The sequence below is a fragment of the Protopterus annectens genome, chromosome 14.part0 (genome assembly GCF_019279795.1).
Source record: "Protopterus annectens isolate FY-2018-M chromosome 14.part0, PAN1.0, whole genome shotgun sequence".
Classification (NCBI taxonomy): Eukaryota; Metazoa; Chordata; order Ceratodontiformes; family Protopteridae; genus Protopterus; species Protopterus annectens.
In genome coordinates this window covers 154,369,010-154,389,155 of record NC_056748.1, presented here as the reverse complement: position 1 = coordinate 154,389,155, position 20,146 = coordinate 154,369,010, and the positions used below count along the sequence as shown (strand labels likewise).

Sequence of the window (20,146 nt, the reverse complement as noted above, 5' to 3'; positions counted from 1 at the left end):
ACCCTCTGCTACTGGAGAGTGCATTACATGACCCTCTGCTACTGGAGAGTGCATTACATGACCCTCTGCTACTGGTGAGTGCATTACTGTTGGAGATCTTATCCATGGACGTACCCTCTGCTACTGGAGAGTGCATTACATGACCCTCTGCTACTGGAGAGTGCATTACATGACCCTCTGCTACTGGAGAGTGCATTACTGTTGGAGATCTTATCCATGGACGTACCCTCTGCTACTGGAGAGTGCATTACTGTTGGAGATCTTATCCATGGACGTACCCTCTGCTACTGGAGAGTGCATTACTGTTGGAGATCTTATCCATGGACGTACCCTCTGCTACTGGAGAGTGCATTACTGTTGGAGATCTTATCCATGGACGTACCCTCTGCTACTGGAGAGTGCATTACATGACCCTCTGCTACTAGAGAGTGCATTACTGTTGGAGATCTTATCCATGGACGTACCCTCTGCTACTGGAGAGTGCATTACTGTTGGAGATCTTATCCATGGACGTACCCTCTGCTACTGGAGAGTGCATTACTGTTGGAGATCTTATCCATGGACATACCCTCTGCTACTGGAGAGTGCATTACTGTTGGAGATCTTATCCATGGACGTACCCTCTGCTACTGGAGAGTGCATTACATGACCCTCTGCTACTGGAGAGTGCATTACATGACCCTCTGCTACTGGAGAGTGCATTACTGTTGGAGATCTTATCCATGGACGTACCCTCTGCTACTGGAGAGTGCATTACTGTTGGAGATCTTATCCATGGACGTACCCTCTGCTACTGGAGAGTGCATTACTGTTGGAGATCTTATCCATGGACGTACCCTCTGCTACTGGAGAGTGCATTACTGTTGGAGATCTTATCCATGGACGTACCCCCTGCTACTGGAGAGTGCATTACATGACCCTCTGCTACTAGAGAGTGCATTACTGTTGGAGATCTTATCCATGGACATACCCTCTGCTACTGGAGAGTGCATTACTGTTGGCGATCTTATCCATGGACGTAAATGGCATCAAAAAGATCCCCAAGATTGTAACCTTGTAAAATCAAGCTCAACATGAACAGGAACAAAGGTAAATATTTTAGAATAAAAAAGAAAGAAAGAAAAAGAAAAAAATCCTAAAGTGAGTTACTGCAGTGCTGTAGAAGTCATCTGGGGGGGGGGGGCTGTAGGCTGTGACCCCTTTTCAAAATGAGTGTGTTACTCATGTTCTTGGCATTAAAAGGGAGTCCAAAATTTCTCTGTGAATGATCACATAAGTCACACCAGATATCTGCTTGTGGCTAACTCCCACGCATTATGAATGATACCATAGTAACGATGCTTTAGATGAATACCTTTTGTTATCATTAAATATTTTCAGGGAACCACCACAACTTAACTGATTCTGGGCAAGTAGCAGTCACAGAAATGCCCAATTCATGAGAAGGATCATGGAAAGTGACAGAAAGTACATTTTTGTAATGAACGGTGCAGAAATACTTGGCGTTCCGCAATGCGATTTATAGTCAGTTGAGTATTATATAGCTTGACTAGGCATACTGTCATTTTCTTGTTCACTGATTTGTACATTGCGATTGTATATACTCACATCTTAGCAAACTTTGGTTGTCTATGGTCAGTACCCCTTAGAAAGAGAGCAAGACAGGCATGCCATCTGTATATCAGTGATCGATTATTACACCTGTGTGTGACATCACCATTACAGCTGTCTGTCTGTAAGATCACATTACATCAGTCTGTGTGTGAGATCTCTATTTCTCTGAGGTGCAAACATTACTGCTGCACTTTTTTAATTGAGCAGCTCAAGGACATTCATTTCAGGGCTGTGTACACTTCAGCTGAGATTTATCAGCTTTTGTGACTCAGTATGACCCATGGTTAGATGTCAGGAGCACAGGTAGTGGATTTGAAATTAACTGCATTGAGAGCAGAGAGATGTTCACACAGGTGGGCACCCACCTCGGTGAAATGTGCAGATGAGAGGACAAGGACAGGGCAGTATTTCATATATAACATCACAAAGAGAACTACGAATGAGTCACATTAAGGATGTCTGTGTCAACAGCACAATAATGAGAATAAACACCTAGTAAACCCTGTATATTTAACTATGGCATTTCAGTGTCAGTATGTCATAGAGATATTTATAAGATGAAAGCCATTTGTAAATTTAAAATTTGTTTATGAAATTCAGGTTTGCAATCCACAGTACAACAATGTTATACCAGTTGGTTTTATTAATAGCAGAGAACTTCACTGCTACATGTTAAATTCTTTATAAACTGGAAGCCACATTTACATCTTTATGGATGCTAAACTAATGAAATGAACGCTGCACAACAGATGCAATAAATTAATTGTACTATTTTGTAATCTTGCTTTAAACATTGGAGAGTGAATCTTGTTTACACCCATATACATGATTCTCCGAACAGCAGTCGATTTACACATACAGGAAAGGCACCAATGTTAGGAACAGACTGTTTCACTTCAAAGCAGTCTTTCAGAACTTAAATCGCATACTGTCTTCCCATGTCAATAACAAATATTCAAGACAGTGTAAGATTAATAGTTGTCAAAGAATTGCATCTCATAAGTTCTACAAATTGCAAAATATGGCAGATCTACAGAAAAACTACTAGCAGGGGTCCTCTATGTCTCACTGTATCTCAACTCATACCAGCCCTTATCTGGTCACTTGGAACTGGCATAAGGTTTCACTTGGCACCAAGCTAAGGTATACTAGCAGTGTAAGTGGCTACATTGACAATGTTACTGTGAATAATTCCCACTACATATGTTCTTCATGCAAATGCAAAGAAGAAAGCAGTTACAACTTTACCATGTTGCTTGTAGATGGGTGGTTTCCTGTATATATTAATACTTTGATCTGTAAAAGTAGAAAGAAACATTAAAATATATACTTATATACCAAGCTTTAACACACAATGTAGTTATACCATAGAAACAAAACAAACATAAAACACATATTTTATGTTGTCTAACAGAACTGGTTTATGACAAATAATGAAAACAGATGACACATCAAACAAACATCGCACAACAAGGACTGTAGTAAATCTAACAAAGTTCTCTGAAGACGGTGAATGCAAATCAGTCTTGAGCCTTTCATATTTGAAATACCCAGCAAATTTTGTCTGAGAATCAACTAAATAATCATGAGAACTGGTGAGCCCATTCTGAACAAACAAACCAAAATCAGGATTTGTTTCATTGCAGGCATGTTGAAGCATCCCAATGCTGAAATACAAAAAAGATGATACCAACAGGAAGAAAAGTCTCCCAAGCTTTTGTCAGGTGAGGTTTTAATGTCCATACTGTCACTTATCGGTCACAGCATCTTAGGAGATGTTACACTAGACTGAAGCTCACTGTAACACCTCAGGAAGTCTGTCCAGTTTGGGGCACATTGTACGACAGTACATTCCAATCTCTGGATTCAGTAATGTAACGTAAGAAATTCCCCAGTTTGGGCTTTCTGGCTTCAATAGAACTGGATTTTGATGTACATAAAAAGGAAGCTAAAAACAAAGGATACTAACAGATCGAAATGTTGGGACCTGCTACAGAAAGTTCTGAAATATGGAGATGGAATGGCCGAAAGATAGGACTTGCAGATACTAAGTCTCAGATGCCATTTCTTGAAAGATTCCCTTTTCTCCAAGGTATGGTAATCTTGGAGTTGGTAAATATAAGGATGGTGCAGAGGGAATTGTCTTCCCCTCAAAAAAAGTTTTAAGGAGAAGATTGATCTTTGAGATTTGCTATTCTCTTGTGTTTTAGAGTTTTTTTTTTTTTTTTGGCATGTCAGCACTTGGCATTTTGAGTGCCAACATTTCAACTAAGAGCCATATAGGATTCTTGTTTTTTTTACAATTTAGACTGAATCATTTGCTATAACTGCAACTTACTACAAGTACATTAGTTATAAGTGGATTTTATTGTGATGAACACTCTACTTAAAGCAATGACACCTCTATTGGTACTATGTTCTAGAAATTTCTGTGCCACTGAACCTCTGTTCTTTAATGAACCTCAACAGAAAGACTTGTAGGTCTGACATTACTTCACAAAGTTAAAATAACGTATATTTCTCTTTTCTTATGACACTGTACTAACTGCTACATCAGAAGTCCACAATTAGCAGCAGAGGGAAAGCACAGCATTTATCACTTGCGGTTCACAATACAACTTCAGTAAGAGTGATCCATACTCACACCAGTGGTGATACACAATGAATTATAATTCAGCTGCACATAGCTGAAACCTGAACTGTTAAAGAAAGTTTAGAGAGGATCTATACCCTCTGCATCCCCATATACCTGGCTGCACAAATATACTCAATCAAAGGTGACGCATCTTAGACTAATGGGAATTCTCTGACATTCTGTAAACTCAGTTTCAACATACAAATGCTATAAATTCAATCTCAACACATACATAACACAAATACCAGTTTTGTGACTGTATTTACATGTGTCAATCACTCAATTCTTAAACGTCTGCATGGTACCCTATCTACTGCATGCCTTCTGTAAGGTAAGAAAACATCTGTCTTACTGTGTGAATTCCACAGGGTGTAGACTTTCTGCAGAATGGTATGAGACCAATATACACAAAAAAAAAGTGCTACAGGACTGTTCAATGTATACAAACGTCAACATGCAGACACAGGTTAGCTGACCTAAGCCATACAAATGTTTTGCAAACATAAAGGAAAATACAAGTAAAACATATTGCATTCTGACCAGAAAGTCAGCTGGTTTTGTTACTAAGGGACATCCATAGAGCACTGCCAATCACATCTGTCCTGTGCAATATAAGCTGATTTCTAATTACTACTGGGAAAATGGACGACAGTTGGACATGCCAGCGCTAAGATCAACAGTGGCTTACCTGTGTTAGAATGAATTGTAAACAAATCAAGTGAAGACAGAATTGGACAAATAATGCGTTTAGGCAAAGTACTAAGTTAACTTGTGCATAGCCAAGACTGAAACTATGATATTATTCAGTGCAAGGACCTGAAGAGCAGCAGGCAATGCCTAAAAAATAACAAACATATACGACTTCAACGTTTTTTTTTTTTTTTTAGCAAAACTAGTATCACCTTAACTCATATTTTCTAACAAAAAGTACAGCTGTGTAAGATCTTATCATAATGGTATATCTCCTTCTCTTCACTGTTGCAGTATTCTTTACAAAAGGGAACCCCTGCCAAGGGCAGGCCAACGTCCAGCCAGTATACCAAAGCATTTAGGTTGCTTTAAGGTACACCGTACATCACACGTATGCTCCCTGCATATAGTGTAGGGCATAAATGTGATGTCCAGCTGTACCATCCTCAGAAATGAAAGCTCCAGTAGGAACAGCATGGTAATCAGTACACCCAGAAGAGAATGGGCCAGGGGGAGAAGGGGGGGAGTGAATACTGCAACAATGAAGAGAAGGACATTAACCATTATGGTAAGATTTTACACAACTGTGCTATGTCCTTCCATTTCACTGCCGCAATATTCATTACAATAAAGAGACTGCAAAAGCTCAGTATGAAGAGAGGGAGGAGGAAGGACCAGCAGGCCTCTCCACGAATCCTTGGAGAATGGGCCTAGCAAAGCCAGCTCTCGCTCTGGATATCATATCCAACTTATAATGTTTGGTAAATGTATGTATAGAAGTCCAGGTAGCTCCCTCAAGAATAGAGTTAGAATCCAAACCCTTGAAAAAAGCACCAGATGAAGCCACAGCTCTAGTAGAATGAGCATTAACAGAAAAGAAAGGCTCTTGCCATGGAAGCCATGATAAAAAGAAATGGCTTTAGAAATCCAAGAAGAAATAGTTTGCTTGGAAACAGCCAAACCTAAGGATCTAGGGTGAAATTTTCTACATACAAGCATCTGTTTGGGTTTGTTTGTTCTGATTTTTGTTTTCCACCCTCCCTCCCTATTAGTATCCTGTTCTTATACTTGGTGGCTTTGCAGTTACCCACCCCTACTATAAATTTGATCTGGGACACTCCTCCCGGTCTATTGTCATTACCTCATTTTACCTAATACAGGGAGAACATTTGAGAAGGCCAACCCACTTAGTTTCTTAACTTTCAATTATCTTCTGCTACTCCTTTCTCCCTTTCCACTTTAGAAAAAAAATAATAACATGCATAGCTTGGTTCCTGCATTTCCTGTAAGTAGTCTAGTCCACATACAGATTTGCTGTATCCAGGACTGTTTGTAAGTTTCTGAGACCCCAAGCCTTTCTGTGTTGGAGGGAAGCCTTCTAGCTTATCAGTGGGAGTGGTAAGCTCTAGGTAGCTTATCTATAAAAAAAAAAAAACAAAAAAAACACTTCATGCATCACCGCTTAGCTAGGGTTAAACTATTTCCGGCGCCATAAAGTCTGCTCTCCGAATTTTCCCTTAGAATTAACCAGTTTTTTTAGTTTTTCTTTGAGCTCAGCACTTGTTCAGAACTCACTGTAAGCACTAAATAAGCTATTCATTTGTACAGCACTCAACTTTCCTCACTTGTCTAGAGGAAAACAGTTTTTAGTACTTAATAAATAAGCACCTGTCCAGGCAAGTCTAAGGATAAGCTCCTGGTGTTTTCTCCTGTCTACATGATAAATCTGGGCATCTTGGGGCAATGCAGCAATTGCCTCATGTACACAGACAACCCTCTCCTCCTACCACCCAACACTACAACCTGTGAGATATGCACTTATATAGCCAAACTGGAAGCAAAGCCCTCTTCACTCAAGACTGGACTAGACAGTCAAGAGGAGAAGGTAAACTTGCACCACACCACACTCATCACATAGTCCCTCAAAACCTATGCCACCAAAACACACACATAGAATCACAAAACACACACCTACATTCGCAGAGGCTCTCAATAAAAATCTGCCCCAGCAACGTGGACCTCCAAAGCATAAACACAAGCAACCTCCACCCACCAACACAACCCAAATGCCACATAGCCCACAAACTCAGTGTGCCACTCAACCACAGTCCATAAGTCATAACAACGTACCCAATACTATAGTCATAGGTGACTCTATAGTCAGGCACACTGATGTTCCACTCACCAGGCTAAACAAGGAGAAAGTTACTGTCAGCTGCCTGACGGGTGCCAGAATCCACGGGTCTATATTATAAAGTCGACCGCTTACTTCATCGAATACCTAAACATTGAACCGCATAAACACCGAATGCTCTAAACCGCGAAATTTAAAAAGTTGAACTCTCATACTTGTCTCACCACACCGCCCGCTGCATACTACCTACACAAACAAACTAAATAAACCACATACATACACTAACCAAAACCATACTTCTAACCCTAAACTAAACCCTACTTTTAACCCTACACTAAATCTTACATATATCACCATGTATGCACTTAACTTAACCCGTACCCTAACCCTAAGGTCCGTAACTATTGCAAACTTACCTTATGGAGCTATACCGCAGAAGGCCAACCATGACGATTTGACGTTTCTGCTTTCGCTCTTCTGGACGATCGATATTTCACGGTTCGATGAAGATGGGTTGACATTTAGGTGTTGGGGTAAGTAAGCTGTCGACTTTCTAGTATAGACCTGGATCCACCACATAACGCACGCACTCAGGTCACTCCACAACAAGTACAAATATGAATCTGTCATTGTCCATGTTGTTGTGAATGACCTGAGATGTACCTCCCTGGACTACATGAAAAGAGACATGGAAGAGCTGTCCAATCTTGTAGACCAGGCAGGTATGACCCTAGCCCTGAGTAGCATCCTGCCATCATCCAGAATGATACCACAGTATAAGGACAAAATGACTGACTTCAACAATTGGCTAAGCTTCTGGTGTCCTTCTAAGGGGATTTAGTATCTGTCTGCCTGGGATGACATGATCGACAGACCACAATGCTTTGCCAGAGATGGCCTGCACCTGTCACCCTTGGGATTCCGGATACTGGCTAAGGCTCTTGCCACACCTGTAGTGCCTTTTTAGGGAAGGTTCAAATGACAAACTCACCATCGTAACAGGTACAAGCAAGCAAAATCTGAGGGTAATGCTACTCAATGCTAGAAGTCTAAACCTCAAAATGCTCTCACTCGAGGCACTCCTTAAAATGGAGAACATCAACATCTGTGCAGTGACAGACAGACCTGGTTCAAGGCTCCAGAGAGCACCCCTGCATTACCAGGCTATAATTCATACCACACCTTTCGGTCACCTAACCTGGACCGAAACACTAAAGGCAGAGGCGTGTCCATATTCATTAAGGATATCCACACCTCAGGGCTAGTTGCTCAGCATAATGCATCTGAGATTATCCAAGTGCAACTAACTCTGGGCAAGACTGCAATCCAAACTGTAGCTTGCTACAGATCCCCCACCATGCCCCAGGATTCCCACTCCTCATTTCTTGATACACTGGAAAATATTAGGGTACAACCTAACACCCTAATAATGGGCGATTTCAACTACCTCACCATTAACTGGGAAAACTAATCATCTACAAACTCTTTTGCTCAACGTTTTCTGGAATTCATAAATTCCAATGCCTTAGATTAACATATCTATACCCCCAGCAGGGGCAGCAATATCCTAGACCTGGTAATTACCAACATGGGCAACTGGTGTTCCACACCAGAGGTCAATTCCTCATTGGTCAGATCCGACCACAAGCTAATCACCCTAGACATCCACATCCCACCCCCACCTCCCATTAGGGAAACCACTGTAAAAAATTTCTCCAAAGCCAACTTCATGCTTCTTAAGACAGAAGTGGCAAACTTCATGACACCCATGCTGATGGACAATAGAGGTACAACTGCTGAATCCTACACAAATGCACTTTATAAGCACTTACACAAGTGCATGGATTGTGCAATCCCTAATACAACCAAAATGCTATCCTCCAAAAAAAGGAAGCGAATCTGGTGGTCCCCTGCCATAAATAAACTCTGCAACAGACGAAATAAACTGTTGCAAAAAAGAGTAAAATCCCATGATTGGAGGAACTCCCTGGTCAGCTTCAGTAAGAAGCTGAGATCCCCCATAAAATCCTCCAAAGCTAGTTATGAAAACAAAATCGCCACTGATTCTAAAGACAACCACACAGCATTCTATAGCTATGTCAAGAATCTCAATGGCAACACTCAGATCTGCTCTGAGTTACAGCATAATGGCACTAAATATACAGAACCAACTGATATTGCCAACATCCTGGCAGATAGGTTCAGTGCTAACTTTACTCCCCTCTCACCCCCTAAAGGGCCCATCTCTATACAGGAAGAATGCAAAGTTCCTGTAATCACAACTGCACAGGTAATAACCACACTCTCCAAAGCCAAGAACACAGCATCCATGTGACTTGACAACATCTCAGGCTGTGTTCTACATGAACTACAGAACAAACTGGCACTCTACCTATGTACCATGTTCAATCGTAGCCTTACCTCAGGCTTTGTGCCCACTGAATGGCGCACAGCGACAGTTATCCCACTCCATAAAGGGGGAGTCACCACTGACCTCGGGAACTACCACCCCATTAGCCTGACAAGCCTGGTCTGCAAGGGTATGGAATGTATCATCATGGAACTTATAAACAATGACATTGGTAATCTCCAAACTCTGGACCCCACCCAGTTCGGGTTTGTAAAAACAGATCATGTCTCCTATACCTGATAGACTTCTTTGAAGTGGTCACCAAAGCCGTAGATGAGGGTAAGGTGGTTCACACAGCCTATCTAGATCTCGCCAAGGCTTTCAACACCATCCCCCACTCTGGAATTATAGATAGACTGACTAAACTAGGTATGTCCCTATGTCACAAGATGGGTTGCCAACTGGCTCACTGACAGAACCCACACTGTGAAAGTAGCAGACTCCAAATCCGTTTTCAGTCCAGTGACAAGTGAGAAACTTCTCAAAAGCCGACTTTACACTTCTCAAGACTGAGATGGTATCATTTAAGCCCACAGGGCCAATGGAAACCACATCCCACAATGCTGAATCCTACACAAATGCTTTCTATGGACATCTCCAAGAATGCATGGATCGTGCAATCCCAAATAAAACCAAGACCCTCTCCACCAAAGGAAAGCGTCCTGTCTGGTGGACCCCAGCCATAAACAAATTGTATAACAAAAGAAGGAAGCTACTGCAAGACAGAGCAAAATCCCATAAAGGGAAGGCATCTCTGATCAGCACTAGTAGAAAGCTACGTTCTCTCATAAAAATATCCAAGGCCAACTTTGAGAGAAAAATCGCCAAGGACACTAAAGATAACCACAAGGCATTCTTCAGTTATGTTAGAAACCTGGGTGGAAACACTCAGATATGTTCAGAGTTAGTACACAACGACAACAAATTTAGCGAACCCACAGATATTGCCAACATTCTGGCAGACAGGTTCAGTGCAAATTTCTCCCCTCCCTCACCTCCAAAAGAAGAAATACTCATCCCAGCTGAATGTAACCTCCCTGTCATCTCTGATGTCCAGGTGAGAACCGCCCTCAGCAAAGCAAAAAACACAGCATCTATGGGACCTGATGGTATCCCCGGCTGCGTGATACGTGAACTCCAAGAGGAGCTAAACCTGCATATGAAAATGTTATTTAACCTTAGCCTTACTACAGGATATGTACCTGGGCACTGGCATACAGCAACAGTGGTCCCACTCCACAAGGGAGACTCCACTACAGACCCTGGGAACTACCGCCCCATAAGCTTGACCAGCCTGGTTTGCAAAGCTATGGAAAGAATTATTATGGAACTCATAAACAACGACATTGGGGACCTACAGACACTTGATCCCACCCAGTTCGGCTTTGTAAAGGGCAGATCCTGCCTTTTGAACCTGGTTGACTTTTTCAAAACAGTCACTAGAGCCACTGATGAGGGCAAGGCAGTCCATACAGCCTACCTGGACTTGGCTAAAGCCTTCGACACAATACCCCACTCAGGGATCATAGATAAGCTAAACAGCTTAAATGTAAATCCATATGTCACAAGATGGGTTGCAAACTGGCTAAAGAACAGAACCCATAAAGTCAAGATTGCGGGAGCCATGTCAGACTCAAAGCCAGTCACAAGTGGTGTCCCACAGGGCTCTGTCCTGGGACCCCTCTTGTTCGGCATTTACTTCTCAGATGTGAAAGCAAACATGGGAGGGTTGTGGCTGACAAAGTTCGCAGATGACTGCAAACTAGGAGCCATAGTCGATACACCAGCTGACACACACATCCTACAGAAAGGCCTCACCGAAACGGACAACTGGTGCCGAAATCATGGCCTTAAACTGAATGCCAAGAAATGTATAGCCATCCCCTTTGGGAAAAACAAAGTACCCACAAATTATCAAATAGACAGTAACCCACTGAGTACCGAAAAAGTAATCAGAGACCTGGGGACCCAAGTTGATAGTGACCTCTCATTTGACACCCACGTTGCCAAAGTGGTTAGAAAGACTTTCTACCTTGCCCACCTTATCATGAAGGGGTTCACATCCAGATCAAAGGAGGTCATCGTGCCCCTGTACTCCTCCCTTATCAGGCCCATGATTGAGTACAATGCCCCATTTGGTATGTACCTCACCCGGCACTTACAACAGCTGGAAAGACCCCAGAAGTACCTCACCAAGAGGATCAAGGGTCTCCAACATATGTCATATGCTGCCAGGCTAAAGAAACTCCAGCTCTATTCAGCAGCATACCGCCTGCTCAGAGGTGATCTGTGCCTGACGTACAAGGCCATGTCCAACCAGGAATTGATGGACATGCTCCACCTCAAAAAATCAAAATCTATAAGAACCACGAGAGCCAAAGATTTAAACCTTAGTACAAACATGAATAGAACATGCTGGAGGGACAGATTCATAACTCAGAGGCTTCCCATACTCTGGAACAAAATCCCAGTCCATGTTAGGCAGAGCCCCTCACTGACACCCTTCAAGAGAAATCTTGACGAGTGGATGGGAGATCGTAGGTTTACCCCAGGGGTCACCCCTGTGTCGCTACTTAACAGAGGCACAGTAAACTAATTTTAATAAGTAAGGGGGTCTTCAACGTGTCACTACTAGACAAAGGCACAGTATTCTAAATTTCTTCTATACACCTTAGTACCACTACATGGGGTGGCAAAAGCCACATCTCTAGGGCTAGGCTTGCAAATGCCCCAGGGCAGATAGCCTAGTACTAAACTATGAAACTAAGTATCACAGGGTTCAGTCCTGGGTCCTCTCCTGTTTGGTATCTATTCTCTGAAGTACAGGCTAACACAGAAGGTCTTTGGCTAACGAAGTTCACAGATGACTGCAAACTAGGAGCCATAATCAAAACTCCTAACGATGTGGATATCCTACAAAAGGGCCTCACTGAGACAGATGCCTGGTGTCAAAGCCATGGCCTCAAGTTCAATGCCAAAAAGTGCACTGTCATCCCTTTTTGTAAAAACTCTGTACCCATGAACTACCACATAGTCGGTAGTCTACTTAACACCGAAAGTATGATAAGAGACCTTGGGACACAGGTGGACAGTAGTCTCTCCTTTGATAATCACATCGCCACAGTAGTCAGGAAATCCTTCTACATGGCACACCTCATCACAAAAGGTTTCTCATCCAGGAAAAAAGAGGTCATTGTTCCTCTCTACCTGTCACTCATTAGACCCATTATAGAATACAGTGTCCCTTTTGGTATGTACCTCACAAGACATCTACAACAACTGGAAAGGCCGCACAAATACCTCACAAAGAGGATTACTGGCCTCAAACAGATGCCCTATGCAGACCATCTCATAAAAACTCCAGCTTTAATTTATCGCATATCGCATATCGCCTACTCAGAGGCGATATCTGCCTAACATACAAAGTTATGTCAAACCCAGAGTTGTTGGACATGCTCCACGTAAAGAAATCCCAATCCTTCTGAGCTACATGCTCTAGGGACCTAAACCTTGTCACCACAATAAACAGAACATGCTGGAGGGATAGATTCCTGTCCCAGAGACTTCCCATACTCTGGAACAAACTACCTAGCTATATCAAACAAAGCTCCTTATTAGCACTCTTCAAGAAAAATCTTGATGATTGAAAGGGAGATAGGAAATTCACCCCGGGGATCACTTCTGTGGCTCTGCTTGACAGGGGCACAGGGAAATAACTTTCTTTGGTGGCGAAAGTCAGGGTACCTTTTTGACTAGGCTTATACAGGCCCTAGGGCCAATAGCCTAGTACCTACCTATAAAAGGAAACAAAGAGCTGTTCAGACTTCCTAATAGTCTTCGTCTTATCCAAATAAAATCTGAGTTTTCTATGCACATCCAATGTATGCAGCACCTCCTCATTCGCAGACTGTGTAGAAGGAAAAAAAATAGGCAAATAAACAGAGTGATTTAGGGACAACTCATTCATCACCTTGGGCACAAAAGAAGGATTAGTATGAAGGGACACCCTGTCCTTATAGCAAACTAAAAATAGGAGGAACATCCATAAGGCTTGCAGCTCAGGCAGCCAACTGGCATCAGTAAGGGTAGGCAAAAGTACAGTCTTCTGAGAACATTGCTGTAAGGAAGCTGAAGTTACAAGCTCAAAAGAAGCGTGGGTCAATTTTTGCAAAACATAATTAAGATCTCAGGGAGGAGGGACAGGCTTCCTTGGAGGCCTAATACGAAGGAAGCCTTTAAGGAATTGTTTAGCCTCAAATCTAAAAGCTAAAGGAGGTGATAAAAGCAGACAAGCAGAGACAGCTGATAAGTGGGCCTTAACAGAAGAATAAGCCAACCCAGCATTGAGCAGTTTACATAGATAAGATAGAATTAAAGGAATTTCCACAGAAAATGGATCCAGGTTACAAGAAAGACACCAAACATTAAACTACTTCTAGTTGGATAAGTAGGATTTCCTAGCTGTAGGCTTAAAAAGGTGTGTATAGGGAATCAAAATCCTATCACCCACAGTGTCAGTTGAACAGTCGACAGGTGAGGATGGATGAGAGATCTCTTGTCTTGTGTGAGTAGGTCCACCCTGTGAGGTAACTTGTGATGATTGTCCTTGGCTAAATGCAGAAGAAGAGGGAACCAATGTTGTCTGGGCCAAAAGGGAGTCACAAGCAAGATTATGGGAGCATCCTGCTGGATTTTGAACAGGTCCTTTGAGATGAGGGGAAGGGGAGGGAAAGCATAAAGAAACATCCCCTTCCAGGAAAAAGAGAGGGACTTCACCTTCCAGAGCAGATGACCTGGGACTCTGGCAGAAAAAAGAGGAAGATGCCTATTCAGAGGGGAGGCAAAAAGATCTAATTGAAGAGTACCCCACTGGTGGACAACATCCAGAAACACATCCCTGTGTAGCATCCCCTCATGGGACTGTGTTAAGGACCTGCTCAGAGTGTCTGCCACAATGTTCTGACCTGAGGGAATATAAACAGCCTGAACAGTCAAGATACAGGATAGCTGGTTTCCACTAGAACAGCCAACCTGCAAAGGAGGTAATATCTCGTCCCCCCTTTCTTGTTCACATACCATATCACTATGGTATTGTCAGTGAATACTTTGAGAGGCCTTGGGGAGAATAGAGGGTGAAAAGCTTGAAGAGCCAGTAGAAGAGCTCTGACATTGATATGGTTTGTTAATGAGGCAACCAGACACCTGCACTTTGGAGAGCTGAATGCTGCTCCCCATCCCACATCTGAAGTGTCTGTAAACAACTCCTGAGAAGGAAGAGTGGGATGAAAAGGCAGCCCTGGTTTGAGAGTCAGCTGCTGAATCCACCACTGAAATTCCAGCCTGAGGCATGGAAGAACAGGACATAAGAAGACCAGGGGGTTAGAATGCTGAAGCCAAACTGAATTTAGAAACCACTGAAGTTTTCTCCTGTGGAGTTTTGCAGCAATGGTGGAGGCCATAAAACCTAGAGCTCTCAGAAACTCTTGCTGTGATTAAGGCCAGAGGACGAAGGGATTAAAAGAAGGAAATAAGATTCGAGGCCTTGTGAGGAGGCAGGGGTGCCAGCATGGGACGCTGTACCCCAGAAATACATGATCCTGGGAAGCAGTCAGAAAGGACTTTTGGAAATTTATAGTGAACCCAAGGCTTTGCAGGAGGGAAACGGCAAAGTGAAGAAGCTGCAGTAGAATCTGGAGAGGATGACTGAAGCAGGAGATCATCTAAGTAGGGAGAGGTTTGTATCCCCATTAGCCTGCAAAAAGCAGTCACAGGTAGGGTTGCCACCTTTTCAAATACACAAAGTGGGACATTTTTGGTACAAACGTCAGATGTTGCAGGGAAAAATATACCCATGGCCAATAGAAAGGACAGCACTTCACTTTGTTGCCTAAATAAAAGCTTATTCTTGTAACATTTTAGTTGCTTATTCTGTTTCTTCGAGAGAGACCAGATGGCTTAGTGGTTAAGGTCTTCGCCTCCAATGCACAAGGTACAAGGTTCGATCCTGACCTCCGACTAATGCCTGTTTGGAGTTTGCATGTTCTCTCTGTGTCTCCGTGGGGTTTCTCCCATGTCCGAAAAACATGCTGACTGTTTCCATCTCAAACTCACCAATGAATGGAGCTGTGGGCAGCAGCACAGACTCTACATGATGCCCAATGGGGGAAAGAGTTGTAAAAAGACCAACTGCTTTGAGCATCTATTGTGGTGCGCAGTATCCTCAAGATAGGAGAACACGGATCACAAACTGCGCGCCGTGGCAGGGCTAGCCACTCGACGGTGTAAAATATGGCTCTAGGTGATTCGGTCATGTTGACTGTCGCCAAAAAAAAATGGGCATGGGTAGTTACCGGTGATAAGTGGGTTGAGGACCTGGCCTACTCTCTGACCCATGCCAGGGACCCATGCTAATGGTGGGAGGGGTATATGTGCCCCTATTGGCCAGTGTGTGCCCGCCATAAAAAAAAGCCCAGCAGCCCTGGGTCAATAGGCTACTGGCTGGCCGGTGTCTAGTTGCCCAGCCTGGGTTACCTGGGATAGCTCTGTTGAGTGAAAGCTGGACATAAAACCAACCAACCTGCCAAACATGAACTGAGAATTGCTACGCTTAATGTAGGTTCACTGACAGGATGCAGCTTAGATGTGGATGACATGATGATACGGAGGAGGCTGGACATCCTATGTATCCAAGAGACGAGATGGAAGGGCAGGGCAACAAAGCCACTTGGCTTGGGATCCAGACTCTACTACTCAGGTGGTGGACAGGCTAGAAATGGTGTAGGAATTGTGGTGAGACAGAGGTCAGTGAGGGATATCATCAGAATGAATGACTGACTCATGGCAGTCAGAATCTAGTGTAATGATAGGGCAGTACTCATAATCTCACCTTATGCCCCACAGCAGGGTTGTGATAGTGAGGAAAAGAGTGCATTCAGACAGCAGTTGCAGGACTTACTAGATAAAGCAGGACAACATGAATTGGTGTTGATAATGGGTGACTTAAATGCACATATCGGGACAGACAGAATAGGATATGAGGACTGCCTGGGTCCACATAGGTGGGGCAACAGGAATAAAGAAGGAGAAGCCATTCTAGACTTCTGTCTGGCAAACGGCTTGACAGTAGCCAACACATGGTTCAGAAAGAGCGACAGTCACAAGATCACATACAAGAGTAGCCAACATGTAACTCAGGTAGACTTCCTCCTAGTAAGGAAAAGGCACTGGGGTAGAATCTATGATTGCAAAGTCATCCCCAGTGAAACAGTTGGTTCACAGCATAAACCAGTAGTTGCCACAATCAGCTGCAAGCAGTGGTCAGAGAAGGCTCTAAGGTCAACAGAGACCAGGCTGAAGACCTGGAAGTTGACTGGAGAGAAAGTACAGCAGTTCAAGGAATTACTCAGGGCTCTAGCACCCCAAGAAGAGGAGGAAATAGGTGGAGTTAAAGAAGAGTGGCAGCCTAAAACAGCATGTGTTAGGACTACAGAAAAGATATGTGGCCAAGCCAGGTATGGAAATAAGGTACATAAGGAAAGCTGGTGGTGGAATGCAGAAGTGCAGGAAGTAATCAAAAGAAAGAAGGAGTGCAGGAAGAAGTGGGAGATTGAAAAGACTGACCAAGCTAGGAAGGACTACTGGTTGGCTAACAAAGAAACTAAGAAAGAAGTTGCAATAGCAAAGAATAGGGCATCAGAGGCACTCTATCAGCTTCTGGAAAGTGACTCAGTAAGGGGCACAAAGAAACTATACCAGGTTGCAAGGCAAAGACAGAAAGATAAAGAAGATAGTCAGACACCCTTCATAAGGGATTCCAGCAACAACCTGCTTACCAGCCCACAGGACATCAAAGGCAGATGGAAGGAGTATTTCCAGCAGCTTCTGAATGAAGAAAACCCCACAGAAGCGGTACTGCCCCAGAAACAGCCTACAATGAGAGTAGAAGAGAAGCCCAGCTTAGAAGAAGTAAGAGCAGCACTAAGGAAAACGAAGTCAGGGAAAGCAGCAGGCTCAGATGAGGTCACAGCAGATATGATACAGATGTTGGGTGAGCTAGGGGAGAAATGGCTCCTGAGGGTACTAATTGCAGTGTGGAGAGAAAGGCATAACCCAGATGACTGGAGAATAAGCATACTCGTGCCAGTGTACAAGAACAAAGGGGACATCCACAACTGTGGACAGTACAGAGGCATCAAACTCCTACCACAATGCATGACAGTTCTGGAGAGGGTGATTGATAAACGGATACGCAGAATAGTAGAATGCAAGATGGGAGATGAACAGTTCGGATTCAGATCAGGATGCAGCACTATTGACCCAATGTTTGCATTGAGACAGATACTTGAGAAGAAACTAGAGAAGAGGAGAGAGTCAAACTGGGCTTTCCTAGACTTGGAGAAGGCATATGGCAAGGTCCCAAGAAAGCTGATCTGGGCAGTACTGCGGTAGTTTGAAGTCCCAGAAACATTGGTAGAATTAGTACAGGCTATGTACAAGGACCCAGTGACTCAAGTACGAACAGTGTTTGGCCTCACTGAGGGGTTCCCAGTGGGAGTGGGTGTACACCAGGGTTCAGCTCTGAGCCCACTGCTGTTCATACTGGTAATGGAATACATCAGCAAACAGGGGTCAGAGCAACAAAGCTGCTGCATGCAGACGATGTGGCAGTACAGGCAGACTCTGATCTAGAACTTCAGCAAAGGATAGGAGAATGGAATGCAAATCTGAAGGCACATGGGATGAAACTAAGCACAGATAAGACAGTGGTAATGGCAGCAGATTGGGGAAAGCAGAAGAAGCTGAGAATAGAGATAGATGGGAAGATAGTGGAACAGGTAAACAGCTTCAAGTATCTGGGAGGGGTGGTTGAGGAGAAGGGGAGTTTGAATGAAGAGGTCAAAGCTAGAATCAGAGGGGCTTGCAGCCAACTGGCATAGAGTATCAGGTGTAGTATATGACAGAAGAATGTCAAAGAAGCTGAAAAGTAAGGTGTACAAGACAGTGGTGCCACCAGTACTACTGTATGGTACAGAAACTTGGGCAGTAAAGGCAGAACGGTTGAAGAAGCTAGAGGTGATGGAAATGAAGTGCCTGAGAAAGGTGGTAGGAAGCACACTGTGGGACAGGCGAAGAAATGAGGACATAAGAGCAGAAGCCAAAGTAGCTCCAATTGCAGAAAAGAACAAAGAAAACAGATTACGATGGTATGGGCACATGTGCAGAAAAGCAGAAGACAATCTGGTGAGGGAGATTTGGGACAGACAGGAAGAAGGTAAGAGGAAGCGAGGATGTCCGGCAAAGAGGTGGATGGATTGTGTAAAAGAAGATCTGCGACAGTCAGGCATGAGTGTTGAAGAAGGCAGGAGAGTGGCACTGAACCGAGAGAGTTGGCGACAGTTAATACGATACTCCAACCCCATGTAAATGGGAAAAAAGGGGATGATGATGATTTTGTTTCTTATAACATTTAGCTGTTTCAGTTACAGAATAACTGTTTTATGCAACTATTACATAAAATATAGGTTCATAGGTTGATACTAGGCTATCTGCCCTAGGGCATTTACAAGCCTAGCCAGAGTGTATTTGGCTTTTGCCACCCTTTTAGATTTATAGACTGTGCCTATGAAAAGTAGGTCACAGAATATAGTCCCTTTATGGTTAGTTTATTGTGCCTCTGTCTAGCAGGGACCCAGAAGTGATCCCGGGGGTATACTTACGATCTCCCATCCACACGTCAAAATTTCTCTTGAACAGGGTCAGTGAGGGTCTCTGCCTAACCTGGACTGGGATTTTGTTCCAGAGTGATGGGAGTCTCTGGGATATGAATCTGTCCCTCCAGCATGTCCTATTTATTTCTGTGCTCAGATTTAAGTCTCTAGAACGTGTAGCTCTAAGGGATTTGGATTTCTTGAGATGGAGCATGTCCATTAATTCTGGGTTGGACATGGCTTTAAATGTCAGGCACAGATCGCCTCTGAGTAGGCGGTAAGCAACTGAGTACAGCCGGAGTTTTTTTAGCCTAATTGCATAGGACATCTGTTTGAGTCCCTTTATCCTCTTGGTGAGGTACTTTTGGGGTCTTTCCAGTTGCTGCAGGTGTCGGGTAAGGTACATCCCAAATGGGGCACTGTATTCAATTATGGGCCTGATGAGTGATGAATAGAGTGGCACAAAGACCTCTCTTGATCTGGATGTGAAACCTTTCGTGATGACGTGGGCTATATAGAAGGTCTTTCTAACCACTTTGGCAACATGATTGTCAAAGGAGAGATTACTATCTACTTGGGTCCCCAAATCCCTAATTACTTCCTCCATACTTAGTGTGTTACCTCCTATGTGGTAGTCTGTGGGCACTTTGTTTTTCCCAAAGGGGATGACTATGCATTTTTTTGCATTTAGTTTAGGCCATGACTCTGGCACCAGTTATCTGTCTCTGTGAGCCCCTTGTGTCAGCTGGGGAGTCTATTATGGCTCCTAGTTTGCAGTCATCTGCAAACTTTGTCAGCCATAGTCCTCCCGTGTTTGCCTGTACCTCAGAGAAGTAAATACCGAACAAGAGAGGTCCCAGGACTGAGCCTTGTGGAACTCCACTTGTAACTGGTTTAGAGTCTGACAAGGCACCTGCAATTCTGACCATGTGGGTTCTATCCCTGAGCTAATTTGC

The 20,146-nt window shown here is 43.5% G+C and overlaps 1 protein-coding gene across 30 annotated transcripts in view; it reads right to left on the bottom strand.

Moving 5' to 3' along the window:
* Positions 1 to 20,146, bottom strand: part of ABLIM1 (actin binding LIM protein 1) — a 2,317,257-nt gene that overhangs the window by 268,735 nt on the left and 2,028,376 nt on the right. For all 30 annotated transcript variants that reach the window (XM_044055908.1, XM_044055914.1, XM_044055911.1 and 27 more), the window contains one exon: positions 2,863 to 2,910. In XM_044055908.1, coding sequence (XP_043911843.1) covers positions 2,863 to 2,910 — 48 coding nt within the window. The remainder of the gene's footprint in view (positions 1 to 2,862; positions 2,911 to 20,146) is intronic.